The sequence below is a fragment of the Orbicella faveolata genome, unplaced genomic scaffold (assembly GCF_042242905.1).
Source record: "Orbicella faveolata isolate gen_17 unplaced genomic scaffold, um_ofav_v1 contig_35, whole genome shotgun sequence".
NCBI classification, from domain to species: Eukaryota; Metazoa; Cnidaria; class Anthozoa; order Scleractinia; family Merulinidae; genus Orbicella; species Orbicella faveolata.
Window position 1 is genome coordinate 25222666 of NW_028301564.1, and position 17665 is coordinate 25240330.

The window sequence follows — 17665 nt, forward strand, 5'->3', positions numbered from 1 at the left end:
ACTGAAGGAAGGAACGCCTGGTTGATATTGCGTTGAATGTGTTCCTTTGCTTTACCTCAGGAGACAATAAATTACACGTTGTAATAACGTGACAGGTAGGCAATTTATAGCGAATCTATCTTATTATCTTGAGATGCTAGATTACCGTCGGAGGGAAGACAGGGGTAAATGCTTCTGACTGGATACATGTCAGTTTCGTGCTGAACGGATCGAAAGTATAAAATATTATATGGGTAGCATTACTTTAGAGCATACTCAAATTCTAGTGATACTGTTAGCCTGCTTTTGTCTATATCACCAGTACTATGTGTAAGCAATACCTCAAATAGCATCAAAGATTATCGATTGTTCCCCAATGTACGCAAATGCAATTTAGATTCTCGTATATATCTTGACAGCCACACCCCCAAAGCCGGTCAAATGCCATAAGAAGAACGCTGAAACGGCGGTTTTAGATAAATCCTCTGATGAATCATGAGAACCTTGTTAAGGTAGTGGAGCAAAATTAATCTCAAAAATAAAACATTAAGAACCCCAAAAGATAAGAGCTCCTTTGTGGCCAGGCAGGCATTTTGAGACTTCATTTTGAATTTATTGTGTGACAGGATGCCAGGTTACCTTATTACATGGCATTTTTGCGACACTTTTATTTCGCGATTTTGAGGTGGGCATATTTCATGACACTTAAATTCCGCGATTTTGCTAAAATTTTGTATTCTAAATCACTTTAATTTCATGTTTAACAGCAACACACAATTTATTTCCTTGGCAATGTTACATATAAACATGTCCTTGAATTCAGTAAACTGACTTTATCAAAGATACAATAACGTCAAAAGTAACAAAAACACAATGGCAGGACTACATGTCAGCAGTAACATAATGTGAATCACTTAATTTTCGCATCATGTTATGTTTGTGACACTTATTGTTTGGGTCACTTTAATTTCACCATTTTTTTAAAATGCGAAATTTGTGAAATTAATGTGTCACGAAAGTTTCATGTAATTAAGGTATTTTGGTGACTCCTAAAACCCTTGTTACACCTTAGAAGACCCAGGCTCAGGTCCTCCTCATGTGGGAGTCCCCCCTCTGCCCCTCTCCCCCCCCCCCCCCCCCCCCTCCAATGGCCTCCCGGGTTCCTCTACCTTAATGAGAATTCATACATCCAGTTTATAGTGGAAGATGGGAGAGGCAGTGGAGGGCCTCGATTTTGTTTGGAATCAAGAGGTAGTTTTTCTTTCTTCATGGAACCTAGATAAAAAAAGCCTATATCTGTTCCTATAGGGTTTCTTGTTCAAGTAATATGGGGCACACATCTGTACCTAATCATATGTTCTCATTCGCACTGACCACTTCAATTAATCTTTCCAAGTCATAACTCCAGTACCCGACATATTTCTAGGAAAGGCTACTTGGGTCAGGATGCAATATAATAGAGTCCTAGAGTCTTCCCTTCTCTGTCTTGGAATCTTGAAGTCCTAAGCCCTTTTCTTTGCCACCTAGAATATAGACTGCCATTAGCACATTAAATTTTCCATAGATTTGATTTGAAGGTTACTGTGCTGTCCATACGATGAAAAAGCTGAAGAAGTCAATCCTGTTTCCAAGATTACCCAAGTCAGATGATGTAAGGCCAGAGAAAAATGCAATTATTTCCTCTTTGTTTTATGCAACTCTAATCTAGCTGTGTTTTTTGAAAATCAACAACTTTCGCTGGTGATTGCTAACATTCTTTGCAGGCTCCTTTCAATCATGAAGTTAATCTAACCGACCTTGACAAGATTTACCTTCTCCTTGCTGAGGCAAACCTCAAGGACAGTTTCAATGTGCTGTGCTATGACCTGCAAATCCATTCCCTGGCTGATCTGAGTAAACTTGATGATGAAAAATTGAAAAGATTTAGACTTCTACCTATCTTTGCAAAGGACCGACTTAGACAGCTGCCAGAAAAGGCAAAAACAACTGATTTTGTTTATTTGGCAAAGGTAGTGTAGCATTTTGTTTGTTTACAGTCACAGTTGGGGGACAGGGGGTCAGAACTTCATGCTTGTCATACGCTGCTCTCCCTTATCCTATACCTGCTAACTCCCTCTCTTTTCCATCTTGCTCCCATCCCCTTGTAAATTAGCAGACTCTTAACAAATAATTTCATTCATTAAGTTGTGCAATTCTTAGGCGTTTCTGAGTGAAAGTCAAAGAACAATTTGGGTGCCTGTCTTAATTATTAAATTGCAAAAATTAGTGTTTTGCCTCTGCCGTCTTGGAATTCCTGCGTCCTGCCATTTCTCCTCCTGCTTGCTGTACCCCTCTTGCCCCTTATTCATCCAGAATCCCACTCCCCTGCCCCCATTCCACGTTATGAGCAGTTAAGCATTCCTGACTGTTTTATTCTAGAATAATATCCATACCTCTAACAAGGTAGGGTGTTGTTGTTATTGACCCCTCCCATCTGTTTGAAAATTACAGTCTCATGTCATATTTTCCATATAAAAATTTTGGACCATTTCCAGTTGTTTGTTCATGATAATTATGTGGGAAAACAGTGAAGGATTGAATGAATGAATAACTTTATTATTGTGTCAAAAACTTCTAGCTTACTGTAAACAGTAAGCTAATCGTGGACACCTGTATATACTAATAATAATTATAAAATGGCTATCCATGAAAACATACAGGACATAGTTAATTAATTACAGCACAAAAAATAGTGATACAAAGAATGACAAGACAGGGCTTATCATAATTATGTATACTAAACTATTTTGTTTTCTAGAAACATGGAAAGCTCCCATACAAGGCACAGTTAGAATCCCATGGAGTGCCATTTATTTCTGTGAATGATATTCAAGTTATAAAGAAGACTGCAACAGGACCAGTATCAGGAACTGTGCTTAAAGCTATTTGGACAAAGCCGGATGGAGAGAAGGTGCGATCAGCATGTGTACCGTTACACTGATTTGGTGATAACCTGCTCCATGCTCTTGAATTTTGAGGGAAAATACAAGAACTAAATTACGGGTTAGTGGTCAGATCAGAAAAAAGCTGCAAACATTTCTCACTGTCTCTAAATGTGTTTTCCCAGAGGTCAAGCTAAAGGGGTTATGATCATTGTGTTTCAGCAAAAAGTGATGGAGGATGTCAAGTGTCATCAACCTCTCATTATTTGGGTCGTCTTTGTATCCTGACTAATTATTATGCAGTCCCTTCAGGGATACACTTAGGTAGCAATCATTAAGTGGTGACTCTGCCAATGTGGCTAGATTTGAGAGGCTCTTTCAATTCTTGATTAAATCAACAGAATTTCTTAACAAGTGCTTCTTAGAGAAGTCGCCTTTTCATTCAATTTAGGGTTACTTTTAATTAGTATGTCCTTAGTTGATAAACAAGGGTTTTCATTAACTATGCAGATCCAAGTGGCATTGAGGTATGATCGAGGCCAGTCCCAAAGGAAGCATTTCCTTCACGAGGCTGAGTTAGCAACTTCATTGAATCACGAGAACATCCTTCATCTTTATGGAGTCGTTTTACCTGGATTGTACACTGATTCTGTTGCTCTGGTAACTAAATACATGTCAGTGTAGCCTCTTCCAGGCATTCAGTTGGTTGGGGTGCAGCTGTTGCGAAAACCATGAGCAAGGAAAAAAACAAATAGAGGGAGAGGTGCAGCGTACATGTAGGAAGACGAGGGAATGCCTGTAGACGTTCTTACCAAATATCCTTCTGCCCACTTATAGACTGCCTGAAGGAACCAAAACATGACTGCTCCTCTTTCCTTTTCACACTTGCTGTTTTTGCACTGCGCCTCAACTAAATGAATGCCTGGCCTGGCCTGCAATATTCTGCCAATCATGAAACAGCATCCTACATGTAAATAGTGATTTTACATCAGCCTGTAGTTAAGATTGTCACTCTTTCTGTTTTAGGATGAGTAGATTGCCATGATTCAGGGGTTTCATTTTTGTTTTCAGTAGGAAGGCAAATGAAACCTTTTTGAACTGAACTTCTTTATAAGAAAACCTTCCTCTAAATGGTCAAACCAGGCAGGAAAAATTGTCCTTTACAACCCAGCCCTTTTTGACAGCCCTGGTGATTAGCTCACAGATCATTACAAAAGACAGAAGAAACAGATAATTAATTATTATAATATATTGTTATTCTTTAAGCAATAGTCATCATATTCTATCCACAGGTCACAGATTTTGCAAAGTATGGAAACATCTTTGAAGCCAGGTCACACCTTATCATGTCAGTGGTCAATGTAATTCAAATGGTCACTCAGATTGCATCAGCCTTGGAATATCTTGGCAGTAAAGATCTCGTGCACTTGAGGTTAAACTCTGCCTCCATATTTGTGGTAGCACCTGGCAAGGTACATGACTTATGGTTCAGTGTATATCAAAAGTTATGATTTTAATTTGATCAGTAGTGGTGGCGAATGGTCCTTCAAAAACCATAGGTCTTGCAAGATTTTTTGTCGAATTTCACGGCGATTGCAGTCTCCTTCTTTAGTGGTTATGTGTGTCTTGCAGTCTTGATTGTTCACAAAACTGTCTCACAGTTTGTTTGTTTGTTTGTTTGTTTGTTTTCCATAAATGATGTCTAAACATCTTGAGCTCATGTTTAAAACACTTTGAAGTCTCCATCTTGCAATTGAAGAAGTCAAAATGTCTTGGGCCTGCAAAGAAAAATGCCAGGCTTCCCCTCTTACAAAGTCTTGCATTTACCATTGACCACCCCTTTCAGTTGTAAGCCACAAAGGAAGTATGCTGAGCATGGGCAGGGTGGAGCAAGGCAGAGCAGAGCCAAGCAGAGCAGAGTAGAGGTAGTGTACAGTATGATAGCATAGTGTACAGTACAGTAGCGTAGCATACACTGGAGTGGAGCAGAGCAGAGTAGAGCAGAGTAGAGGTAGTGTAAAGTATCGTAGCATAGCGTACAGTACAGTAGCGTAGCGTACACAGGAGCAGAGCAGAGTAGAGCAGAGTAGAGATAGTGTAAAGTACCGTAGCATGGCGTACAGTACAGTAGCGTAGCCTACACAGGAGCAGAGCAGAGTAGAGCAGAGTAGAGGTAGTGTACAGTATCATAGCGTAGCGTACAGTACAGCAGTGTAGAGTAAATAAGAGTACAGTACAGTAGAAAGTACAGTACAGTAGAGTACAGTAAAGTAGACTAGGAGTACTTACAGGGCTACGTGGAAGCAGTTGAGTACAGTACAGGCAGAAAAACACCACTGAAAATTTTCAGACTTTTTTGCGACGCATTTGCATAGTTTAGAAGGATAATTTGTAAAGATTGCCCACATTTGCCTAATTTTCTAAATCAATTCTGTCCGTTATGCAATAAATTAATATCAGTTGTCAATTGAAAGTGGCTATTTAATAATTTACGTAATACAGTATGGACTTAAAGTGACCTATTATTGACTTGCAGATCAAAGTGGGAGGTCTGTGGGGATGTTTCCGACGGGACCAGATGGATGAGTTAGTTAATATGTTTTGAATCATCATGTACATAATTTTGTATTACAGTTGCATTGATTTGCATCAATTTGCCATCATACGGTGGCAAAGAACTTCACATTGACCAGCCAGTATTATTGATATTATCATTGTTACGTATTTTATTGTAAAACATTTTTTTAATTAGTGTTTTTGAAAAGATATATTTTTTAGAAAATCATGATGTGAACATGTTATTAGTGGACACTTCCTCGTGGCCTCAGCCACGTTTACATGTAGCTTTTTCTGGATGCTTTTAAGTGCTATTATTATCAATAATAATAATAATTATTATTGTAACCATGATGTCTGAGTTAGCCATTTATTAACTTGAAGTTGATAAACATAAAGGTAAATGAGTTACCATGATAGCAAGTTAGTGATGAAGCCGTTGTTTCAAGCAGAAGCCATTTTTCAGTTCAGAGTCCCACTTGCCAGCTGATGCAGCCCAGTAGTTTCTTTGGAAACCTATACCTGTTATGTTGTTTCCTCGTGATGTTAGGGACTTTCCAGATCTTAGTTCTTTTCCAATGGAGGTGAATAGGGAGGGTACATAAATCTGACAATCTGTGCTATTTTTTTGCCAAATCAGTCGATCTGCCAATGTTTTCGTTCAAATTTGGCATAGTTTCACTGCAGGTGTTGTCCCCACATGTCCTTTATTGTGCTGGCAACAAGAAATAATCCGGCTGACTATAAACGCATCTAGTCTTGTGTAAATCACACAAAATCGAACTCTCTTTTATCATGTGATTTTTTATGACATCACTCAGGGAAACGTAAAGTGTTTGCTTTTGCCTTCCCCCTTGGGAGTACGTGCACACAGCTATGCGCGGCACCAAAGGCCATGGTTTTGAGCCATTTTTGGTCTGAAATAGGGTATAAAATTTGGCCAGTTTGGTCTGCAATAGGGCATGGTTTGTATGCACTGATTAACAATAACATATAATTCTTAGAAGAAACTATTACAGGTGATTGGCCCCTGCTATTACAGAGCCCACCTTGCACCTGGCTATTATCATTGTTGGTATTCATCCACGATCTGTCGTATTTTCATTAGAAATGCATGAATCCACTTAATTTATTGCAAAAGCTGTGCACTTTTGATGGCCTGATCCGTCGATCCACAAACCTGTTCACTCCCCTCTTTTCCTTAGTTGGTAGTGTGTTGATTGATTGTAGACAGGCAAGTCATAGTTCAAGGCATCTACTTGTTGTTTTGTAGTTTCTCCTCTTACTTAGTAATACTTACTTGCTTATTATCAAAGATTTGATTGGAAAGGGCATGCAACTGACACTATTTAGATACTTACGTTCATGTAACTTCTTTCTGTTGTAGGTCTCAATATGGTAAAAAATTTAATGCTTTCACAAACAGCGACGTGGTTTCTTGGTTTGCGCAAACTACTAAAGAATTATTTCGTCATCTTGCATTTAGTAAGGATAACTTATCCGCCTTGAAAGGAGAGGTACTTATAATCTTTTATGTCCATTTTATCTGTTTGTACACTAAAGAGTGGATGTTCCTATTTGCTTGGAAGTTTTTTACATTTGTGTTAGATAAACTCTAGGATTAGTCAGAAAAAGAGAACAAACTCAGAGGCAATTTTTGTCATTGCTGTTTTCTGTAAACATCATCCTTAGAATTTCCTTTGTCAGTGTCCATTCAAAATTATCAGAGCATGAATTTGGGTTGTTCAAGATTCTTCTTTCAAGTTGAGTGGCAGTTTTCGTTTACACACTATAAAGATGTGGTTTGTGTGGTGAAGAAATGTTCATCACAGTTGTACAAAGGAGATGATGAGACGAATATGAAATGGGTATAAAAGTGTGAGACGTTGCAGTTTACTAAAGGTTTAAGAAATTAATTATAATAACAAGACTTGCAAGGAACAACACTGCTGGGTGGCAAGCTTTGCCATCTATCATCCTTTCAAATAGTTAAAATTTCTAAACAATCAAACTGTCCTAAAATCTCGCACTAAAACATCAGTGACCAGAAAATTGAAAATCTTACTAATTTCATCATTCTCTTTTCTTTTCTTGGTATCTATCTCATACCCAGACTTTTAGCCAGATGGGTGTCCAGGCATCCTGTGGACAGCCACTTTTAAATTTTTTTTTTTTGTATTTTTGATATGTTGCGTTATAAATTGTTGTTCATTTGAGCAGGTCCTAGCCCATTGCCAAATCCTGGCTAGAAGCCCACTCATATCTCAAACATTTTTTGATTGACAAATTCATGTGACATGGTCAGGCAAATGGCCCATTGTATGTATTGCAAATGTCTGCTGCACCGAAATAAATGAGACTTGGTGCCTTGCATTTTAAACTTAATCATGTACACCCATGCTTAGGAACTCTGTTTTGCTTCTTTTCCACTGATAGGTAATTTATAACGACCTTTCTCCTGATTTGCTGAAGAATTTGTTTGATCAGTGCTGCGTAAAAGTTGCAAAGAACAGACCAACACTGTCTCATGTTGTAAAAACTCTGTCAGTGAGTAGACTTGATTTTATTGTGCTGTAAGCATATACTTTCAGTCCACTGAAGTATATGCAATCACTCTCAATGTCTTTAAACATTTATACAGTGTAATGTTATTGTATACTTTGTTGCAAGATGTACTGTGGTAGCCACATATTGTATACCATAAAATGTGTTCTAGTTAAAAAGGTTGTAAGGCTCATTTATTTGTAATATCCTGGAATAAGATCATGTTCACTGGCTATTTCACTCTCAGAGGAAGCCAAAATGGGAAATTCACAATCTGCTAGAATAAGAATAGTTGTCACAAAGGAATGCCTTATCGCATCGTTTCAGTCATTCTTGTAAAGGATTGGCCACAAGTTAAGATTACAGTATACCTTCAGATCGGCAATTTTCTTCAAATTTGGATTTTTGGTTCAAAGTAATGGTCGAAGAGTAATCTCTAATTTCTGAAAACAAAATTGAAAAAAACTCAATATTGGCGGAGAAATGGAGGTTTTACGTTACGGCCAGAAGTAAAAGTTCCCTCTTGATTGACAGCCCTATAACGTTTACGCAATCAACCGAGACTACTTTCGCGGGAATATATGGATACCACGAATTGGCTGGCTACTCAGATCCAAGCATTTTTCGTATTAGATGTAATTCTATTAAGTTATAAGTAAACATGGACCACGGAAAACTCTGTTTACCAGTTCGAAAAAGCGAAGAACGAATGAAAACACATCAATGAGTGAAGAAGCGAAAGTTGGCCTCGCGGATGAAGCTATAGCTATCGTATCAAGCGGGCAAAAAGATCGAGTCAAGAGTAGAGAAAGATTCTGTAAAAATTTGGGAACTCAACAGCTATAACAGCGACGTGTACATTGACTCTTTTGTTGAGTCCGATACCGATGAATCGCCCAACTCATTGAGATCCATTGGAATATTATCCATGCACATTTGCTCCGCCGCGCTTTCTTTTGTTCAGTTTGTTCTCGTCACCCAGCCACTCTAGCGTTCGTATCCTTTTTCGTCTTCCCCATTTTGCCAGGCCAGCTTCAAGAAAAACCGAGCTACAGAAAAATTATCTCTCCGCCTTGAGCGCATTGCAAAACACGAGGGTTTTTCGAGATTCACGCGTAAATTTCACCGCGAGTTAATGGTAGTAAATTTTCCAAGCGCTGATTGGCTCAGTGATCTGAGAACCCAGTTGAAGGCGTTTGTGGGCGGAGTTTGTTTGTGAAGCAAGAGATTTTTCTTAGCGCTGTTTTCTCGAATAAATTTTTTCGCTTGAAGCAGACACTTTAAAGAGTTACAACTCAAAGGGGATTTGTTTGATTGCCCTCAAATTTGGACAGTAACTAGATTAACATAAAAAAAAAAACAAAACGTGTCTGCGAATTGTTTATTTCAAAATATTTTTTCTCCGAGAGCAATTTTTGTACGATCACTTCATTTTTTAAATCCTATTTTGAAAATGTTCTGTAACTTTTTACTGCAATTGAATGTGGCAAAACGCAGACACTCTTTTTTAGCGCTTTTTGTCCTGAAACCGAAGAAAAAAATAAATTGGCGAAAAACAAAATTCGCTTTGACTTGTAGTTTCCAAAAGGTGATTAGGACGCTCGCATTTAGTGGCTGTGAAAAAATCGCCACTTCATTTTATTTCAAAATTTTTGGTATGGTTTGATAGCCAGCTCTATAAGCTTTAATTTGATATAGGGGTTTAGGTATCTACAGCTTAAACCGGACGTGCTACATCGCTTGGACGTGAGACACCCCTGAAGGTATACGGTAACCTTAATTCACCCTTACTAATATCATTTTGATATTGTAGAATAAAATAAAAGTTAATGTTAGTTAATAAAGACTGAATTGACCCTGTGCAGGGTTTTCATTATGGGCCGGGCACCAGGCAAATTGACCGGCTATGAGGACAATTTTGCCCAGCTGGTTTGACCATCTAGTGGAAAGTTCTTCTTATGAAGAATTTCAAATCAAGTAGTTTTGCCCTCCTGCTGTAAACGTTAATGAAACCCCTGCCTGTGGTCATCATTGCAGCCCCATACCACACGTGACTGGCATATTAAGCATCTGTCAATCATGCATGCTTTTGCCATGTGATCCCTCTCAGCTGGCTTATTTTCAGAGGGTTGCAAGTTGTCGATCTAGCAGCATAATTAATTCCTCTCTCCCCCCCTCCCTCCCTCCCTCTCTCCCTCCCTCCTTCCCTCCCATTTTTGTTATTGACAGTGAACTGCTTGTTCTTTTGAGAGCGTAACGCACAGTAAACATAATCAATAGCGGTTACCTAAAAGTGTGGAATTGCAGCCTTTTCATCTCTTGAGCCCTGTACCAAAGCCCTTTTGGAATGGAGCATACTCCATGACATACTTACAACCACGCGTGCTTCACAATACAGGCACAGGGCATCCCTCGGTAGGGCGTTGTGTGCCAAGGCCCCTCATCCTGTGATGTACACAGTCAGTGGGTTTTACTCAAGTCTTGCCAGTACATTCCCCGCCCAAACACTTCCTAACATTTGATGAGTCTGTTGTCACTTTATTGTATGTGGCTGTCTGATCATAAACTATTGTAGATATAGTTAGGGCTAAGTTTACTCACAATTAATTCTGCTTTCATAATCAGTCTTAACTGTGGGATTTGATTTCGTTGTGACATGTATAGCATAAATAAATTGTAACATCTTTGCAGACATTTTCTCTTCCTAAACTTCGCGTCACTTCGGATTTCGAAGGCCAGTATCCACATGAACTTAGCTGCAAAAAGAATGAAGTTATTTTGCTGATTTCCAAGACATTTTCTTTGTAAGTTTTGCTCTTCTTTTATTTTATTTATCAAGAAGTGAAATATGTTTGATTAGTTTTGCATTTTTGTTTTGTTCAATCAGTTAGCCTATGTATCGTTTGACGGCAGTTGTCAGTTTCTAACATACTGTTGCATGGGTAAAGTTACAGTTTGTTCCAAGCCTGGACTGAGGAAAAAACTCTGTAAAGCATTTTAATTTGGAGCCAAGTGAGAGATTGTTGTTTGACTCCAGTTTTAGGTCCATCATCAACATGGAGTATTACTACACCCCGTAGATGAAATGCTAGCCCGTAATAGGCTACCCGAGTATTTTGCCATTTTGACTAAACAGTTGTTCATGTGGGACGCACAGTTCTGCGGGACGCTTTTAGGCCACAGTCTTCGTGTGGGGGGTTACTATAATTTTAATTTTGTTTTAAATTAAAACATCGCAGTGTTCACGCTCTCGGTAACATTCTCATGAAAAGATACATGAGGAGTTCAGCCAGTCTGTGTTAGTTCTCCGTTACCAGCAGTCCCAAAAAATTCTTTTCACATGAAAATTGAGGAGAAAGGACGATGTAGAGTCCACACTCGTCCCATGAACTGAAGAGGAACGTAGCTAATACTTTTTTCATGATAATTTATTTAAAGTCGTGAAACAGGGAGTGGTTGTCCATTCTCCTGAGCCAGGGACTCATGATAAAAGTGCTCGACAAAAAAATACAAGAATACAAAAAACGTGAGCGTATCACACTACACTACATTTAATTTATACATTAGTTTAATTTATACAGTAGTTTGATTTTTACATTAGTTTACTTTATACATTAGTTTAATTTATACATTAGTTGGTTGATTGAGAGCTGAACAGATGATACGTTGTCGGAATAATTTTGTTTGACAGAGCCGCGAAAATAAAAAGTTCTTTGTCTGGTGAAGCTTGGCTGGGTGAAAAGAAGAATGGCACTCTTGGATTATTTGATCCTTCAAACACGCAGGAGCTTGTTGGTAAGTAGGCCGTTGAATGTTCAACTGTCGTTTAGGACAGCTACAGGTGTTACTAGTTAAAGCGGTTTTCAACATTGAATACATCTTTAAACCAAATCCAAAGTAATCACTCTAGCCAATCACGAAGGACATATACAATCCACTGAACCAATCAAAACGCAAACAAAATGCATGTGACGCAAAGCGCGGGAAAACCTGTGTGAGTGAGTCACAATTGGTTTCTGTCTTACTTTTGATTGGATGAAAAAGTGGCGCGAATTTTTCAAGCCAATAGCATAGCGTAGTTATCCAAAACCAATGGCTTGTCGGCAGTCAAGTAAAAACCACTCCATGTGTACGAGGTCAGTCAGCCAAATAGGCCCTTTGCAGCTGGGGTCACGTGACCAGATTTTTCCTATAAAATTTCTATATTATGGGCTTTAACTTAAAGAATGCCAAAAATGGAAAGAGCGCATCGAAAATACTAAAATGGCCAAGTTTGAGGCCCGTGGAATTAAAGAGTAAGTTTATATGACTATTTGAATTTTCAGAAAATTTAGAGGATTTGTATGGAAAATGTTGCTGGAGAGCAAGGCCTTGCTCTCCAACAACTTTTTCCATACAAATCTTCTTATTCTTTTAAAACTTTGGAGCGTCATAAAATCTCCTTCTTTAATGATGGCGGCCTCAAACTTGGCCATTTTGATATTTTCGATGCGCTCTTTCCATTTCTGGCATTCTTTAAGTTGTAGCCCATAATTTTATGAAAAATAGGTCACGTGATGGCTTAGCTGCAAAGGGCCTATTGTTGTATTTAGTCAGGCAGTCTTGAGTAAATAGAAGTGTCTTTTTGGGCGCAAAGTTCGAAACAAGGGAAAGTGAATTCTTAGTTTCGACAGGAAAATTTCTACAACAATACACAGGTCTTATTTTGGATTTTGTGGCCCAGAATCCTGTTCAAACGTTTCTGTTGGGTGTGCAACTGAAAACCAGTACCCAAGGAGAAATGTGTTTTTTCACCTGCCATGTTGATTTGAACTGATTTGTTTAGGTGCTGAAGATGTTAAGTGGGAGGCACAGAGTGAAGATGTGGAGGACGTAGCAGCTTGTACTTTACCAGAGACAGAGGATGAGGAAGATTCTTCAGGTGGGCTTGTAAATATATTTAATTAAGTGGGATTTAGGTTAATTCCCTCATTCTCATCACCCGTCCACTTGAAATGGCAATAAAAATAAAAAAGAGAATTTGGAAGTTTATCAATTGCGGGGTTACAAATTACAGACTTATTGTGGTAATAATTCATAGGTAGGACAGAACGCGAGTTTACATCGCTTCTAGATCATTTTTATTATTTGTTGAATTAAAATAAAAGATGATAATTTTAACTGGCCTGCTTGGTAGTTATTGGAGAACATTGGTCTCATTCTTTACTTTGCGCGTTCACAAAGACCTCACTTTCGGCTCGGTCTAAACTTGCGAAAAAAGGAACCTCTCGTTAATTGAAAAAGACATCCATATATTGGTTTCTCGTGATTGTTGTATTCTTCAGTTCCGCCCGAGATTCAGGCGCGTGGTATCGAGGCTGAGCGGGCATTTCAACGTGCACTCAAAAAGGGCAAGGTCAGGGTGTATCGCGGGCGCGTCATGCTGATCGGCCAGAACAGAGCCGGTAAAACAAGTTTAAAGAAGTCGCTTCTTGGAATGACGTTCGATCCTGGCGAACCTAGTACTGAGGGGATAGAGGTGGATCCGTCGAGATTTGAGTTGGATGTTGATCGTGTGATGAACTGGCAGCTTGTGAAGAACGAGAAGTTTACTTCTGAGTTCGCGGATGATATCGCCAGACTTGTGGTGGGAGAGTTGCGCTCCGGTGACGAGGAACAGAAACCAGAAACCAGCGTGGAAACCGAGACTGCGCAGAGTGACGTCACACAGGGTGCGTCAAGACCACAGGCTTGCCAGGTAAGGGTGGTTAGTCTGTGGAGAATGCTATGATGGCTTGGCAAAAGTTTGATGTTAGATGTTTGAGACGCGTACAAGCAAGTCGTGGATGAGTAAGATTTGAGAAGATCAAACAGATTGCAAAACGCCCTTTGTAAACTATCCGTGACGAATTAAAATTAATTTAGTCCGGCTTAACTGTAAAAAGTTGGTTCCCAAAGCGAAGAAATGAGTTGTCTTCAATGTAAGGCATGAGTTATCTTCAATGTACAGCTATAAGAAATGAGTTGTCTTCATTGTTAAACCAACTTATTCGAATTCACTGTTTCTACTTGAAGTCTAGAGCTCTTAATTTAAAAGGGAAGTTAAAGGAAACGGTGGTGCATTTGTTCATGGCTTGCATTTAAAGCCGCTTGTTACCTGTTGTGCCGTGTATAATAAATATTTCAAACAAACTAAGCAAACATAGAATACCAACTAGAGAGGAGCCAACAGGTTATCTGTTTACATAGTGTGGCCGAAGAGGCTGCTAAAATTTCTGGCTGTTGGTAGGGTAAAGCACTTGAATGCAGGACATGTGGATTTGAAGACAGGTCAGCGCGTTAAGCCAGTCGTTCACGAAGCTCCTTTTTTATCAGACGAAAGGTGGTTTTATTCCTGTACCTGCTTACATTTTCATTTACGTCCTTCATTTAGGTGAAACCTGCAGATGTGTCAATGGAGAACATCTCCGACCCCTCTCCAGACCTCCCGCAGGCAGCCGAAGAAATCGCTGATTTGCCAATAGATCCAGAATTCATTCACATCGAAATGGACACTTCAGGAGCCGTGCCAGAAGACGTGAAATCTCTCGTGGCTAAGTACTTACAGAGCCAAGCTGGTGAACAGCAGGTCAGCGACAGAGAGACTGTGGTCACCATATGGGACTTCGCGGGCCAACATCTGTACTACGCATCACACCCCGTGTTTTTGTCCCCTCGGGCAATTTACGTGCTCGTTTACAACATGAGCAAGGAGCTGAACGCTAAAATGGAGCCTTGTGTTCGTCAAGGTGTGCACGACTTTATCCCTCACTCCAGCGGAGACGAAACGAACTTGGACAGCATCCTGTCATGGCTCGTTTCTGTGCATAACCTGAGTGCCGAGCTCAGAGCCAAAGAGAAGGGACATGAAGAAGAGCAGCCGTATTTAAGACCACCGGTAATCATAGTAGGTACCCATGTGGACACCCCGTTTGAGGACCCTAAGCGAATGGAGACCCAGATCAAAAAGAGCCTCTCTGGGAGGACGTACGAGCAACACGTACGACGGCCCTTTTTCCGGGTAGATAATACCCGTGCTGGAGAGGATGAGGGCGTTAAGAAAGTTCGGCAGGAAATAAGAGAGGTAAATACGGGTTAACTTTGCTTTTCCAACCAAGTGCATTTAAATAATAAGAGGCCTTATTCTTATTTTTAGGATCAAACAATACAAAACTATAAACTTGCATGTTTCGCCTTGGCATTAAAAAGAAAAGAAGTGGGAGGCGCGGTATCCTCATGGTTAGTGCGCTCGACTCCGGATTGAGTGGTCCGTGTTCGAGCCTTGGCCGGGGACGTTGTGTTCTTGGGCAAGACACTTTCCTCTCACAGTGCCTCTCTCCACCCACGTGTATAAATGGGTACCGGGGAATTTAATGCTGGGGGTAACCCTGCGATGGACTAGCATCCCATCCAGGGGGGAGTAGAAATACTCCTGGTCACTTCATGCTACAGAAACCGAAGATTAGGACCAGCCTGATGGGCCCCTGGCTTGTGTGCAGACTTTATCTTTTTGCCTTTAACTTAAAAAGGAACGTCACTCATTTTTTCTGTGAGCGCCAAACCAGAAGCTTCTATCGATATACCGTAAAACTGCTTACCTATCCTTCTTTGGCCCAGGTATTGCGTTTAGAGCCCTACATGGGAGAGGATGTCCCTGTCCGCTGGTTCAACTTTGAGAGGGTCGTCGAAGCCTTAGTTCAACAGAAGACGTTTTACCTGAAGGTTTCTCAGCTGTACAACGTTGTGCGTAAGATGTGCTTTATCGAGGACGAGCTGGAAATGGTGGCCATGTTGGATTTTTATCACGACCTGGGAATCATCATTTGGCATGGTGACACGGTGGTGCTTCAAACACAGTGGCTGATTCATTTGTTTAGGAAGCTTATCACTATAAGACCTTTTGACGAGCAGGTATGACATCGTGCTTGTATTTTGAATCAATTGACTGAAGCCCGAGGGAAACAGTTTGTTTCCCGAGAATCTCGATTTTTCCCGAGGCGGAGCCGCTCTAGACAATAGGGAGCTTAAGCAAACCACGACGATGACGGCAACGAGAACGTCACGAAACAAAAGTTTTGATAAGCAAAACAGTAGCTGTGCACGTGCCTTATAAATCTCTGTTTATTTCTTTGCCGTCCTCTCCAAACAAGAACGTGAAATGACAAAGTTCCTGCGTAGTCTGAGGAAAGCGAACGACGACGGCTAATTTTTCGTATTTCCATTTGGAATTGAACGCTGTCATTGCATAGTTAGCTTCAGTGAGCACGTTTTAAGAGCCATTGGCGCACTGAACAGATCTAGACAATTGCAAAGTTCGAATATAAAATATAAATTCTTTTTTTACAAGGCGTTGTCCTCGGGGTCGTCGTTGCTTTAACTCTCTAACTGCAAATCTCGCTGGTAAAATATAAATTCAGTTTTGAATAGGCGTCGTGGCTTAAGCTCCCTAATAGTAGATACACTTGTAATGGTGGTCGTCGGTCATTGTTACTGTCTGACGTCATAGATTTGGCAAGGTTGCTCACTCAGAGACTTTTGGCGGGAAACGTCATAATCTGAAGATGTCATGTGAACTCGAAGTAGCCAATGAGAACGTGCGCTGTAGGAAAAATTACAGCCATACAACGACGTCTGTTTGACCGTTTTTTCTCTTAGAGTAATGTGTTATTTTTCTTTCTTTTCTCAAGAATCCGCGTCATGCCGCAGCCTGGAACGAGCTGGAGCAAACTGGCCTTCTGAGCATGCGCTTGGTAGATCACGTGTTTAATGAGTTCTTGTGTGATGGCCAATCACAGAGCGACATTCTCTCTATGATGGAAATGTACGGTCTGATCGCAAGATTCACGCCAGAAAGCACCGACAAGGATTCACCGGCTGTGAAGTATTTTGTACCAGCTCAGCTGTGCTCATGTCCAGAGATTGATCTAGACACGTCTTTCACCGGCATTTGCTCGCTCTATATCTACTTTCCCGATGGCTTTCTTCCACACGGGCTTTTTCCTCAGCTTGTGTCTCGCTTCATCGCTGGGTGCCCGGAGCTGGGATGCAAGGACGAACCGAACTTGTTTCAAAACCTTGCCAGGTTTATATTGGGCCAGACTGACTTGTTTCTCATTTGCAAGCAGTCGTTTGTCGAAGTCGTTCTCCAAACGAAAGAGTCTGACAATGGAAATGGTGTGGCCGCACTGGTCCGCGAGCGCCTGGAATCGATCTTGAGTAGTTTATCACGTGACTTTGCATGCCTTCGTAACATGTATTACGAGTTCTGTGTGGCTTGTCCGTCGTGTTCAGCCAAAGCTGGCGCGAAGCACAAGACACAATCCTGCGCACAAAGTGACTGCATCCACTTCCTTCCGATTTCAAACGACGGAAAATTGATTTGTACGAAGACATTCGGCGCCCGCTCACGTCTGGATGTTCCTGGTTTAGATGAGTGGCGCGGCTCGACAAGCAAGGTAATTTAGAATTTTTGAAGCCTCAGCCATGAGATCCTTTGGCTTAAAAAAAAAAGAGACTGTTCCTCACTGCGTTTTATCAGATGTTGATTCTTTTTTCCTCTTCTTTTTAGCTGCCTTGATTGGCAAAGAAAAGCTAAGCAATTGGTAGCGGCATTTTGTTCAAAAGTAAAATGCCCAAACCGTTTCTGA

At 40.4% G+C, this 17665-nt stretch overlaps 1 protein-coding gene across 5 annotated transcripts in view; it reads left to right on the forward strand.

Annotated features, from left to right (window-relative positions):
• LOC110053769 (uncharacterized) overlaps positions 1–17665 on the forward strand; it is a 20906-nt gene continuing 3241 nt past the window's right edge. Inside the window, exons 1-17 of one of the 5 annotated variants that reach the window (XM_089273815.1) lie at positions 7–95; positions 399–491; positions 1544–1630; positions 1743–1988; positions 2777–2929; positions 3411–3560; positions 4193–4372; positions 5437–5486; positions 6844–6973; positions 7893–8003; positions 10692–10804; positions 11692–11795; positions 12826–12921; positions 13325–13737; positions 14413–15102; positions 15636–15929; positions 16706–17473. In XM_089273815.1, the coding sequence (XP_089129941.1) occupies positions 1577–1630; positions 1743–1988; positions 2777–2929; positions 3411–3560; positions 4193–4372; positions 5437–5486; positions 6844–6973; positions 7893–8003; positions 10692–10804; positions 11692–11795; positions 12826–12921; positions 13325–13737; positions 14413–15102; positions 15636–15929; positions 16706–17473 (3552 nt within the window). In that variant the 5' untranslated portion in view covers positions 7–95; positions 399–491; positions 1544–1576. The other 4 variants (XM_089273818.1, XM_089273814.1, XM_089273817.1 and 1 more) reach the window with 4 other exon arrangements.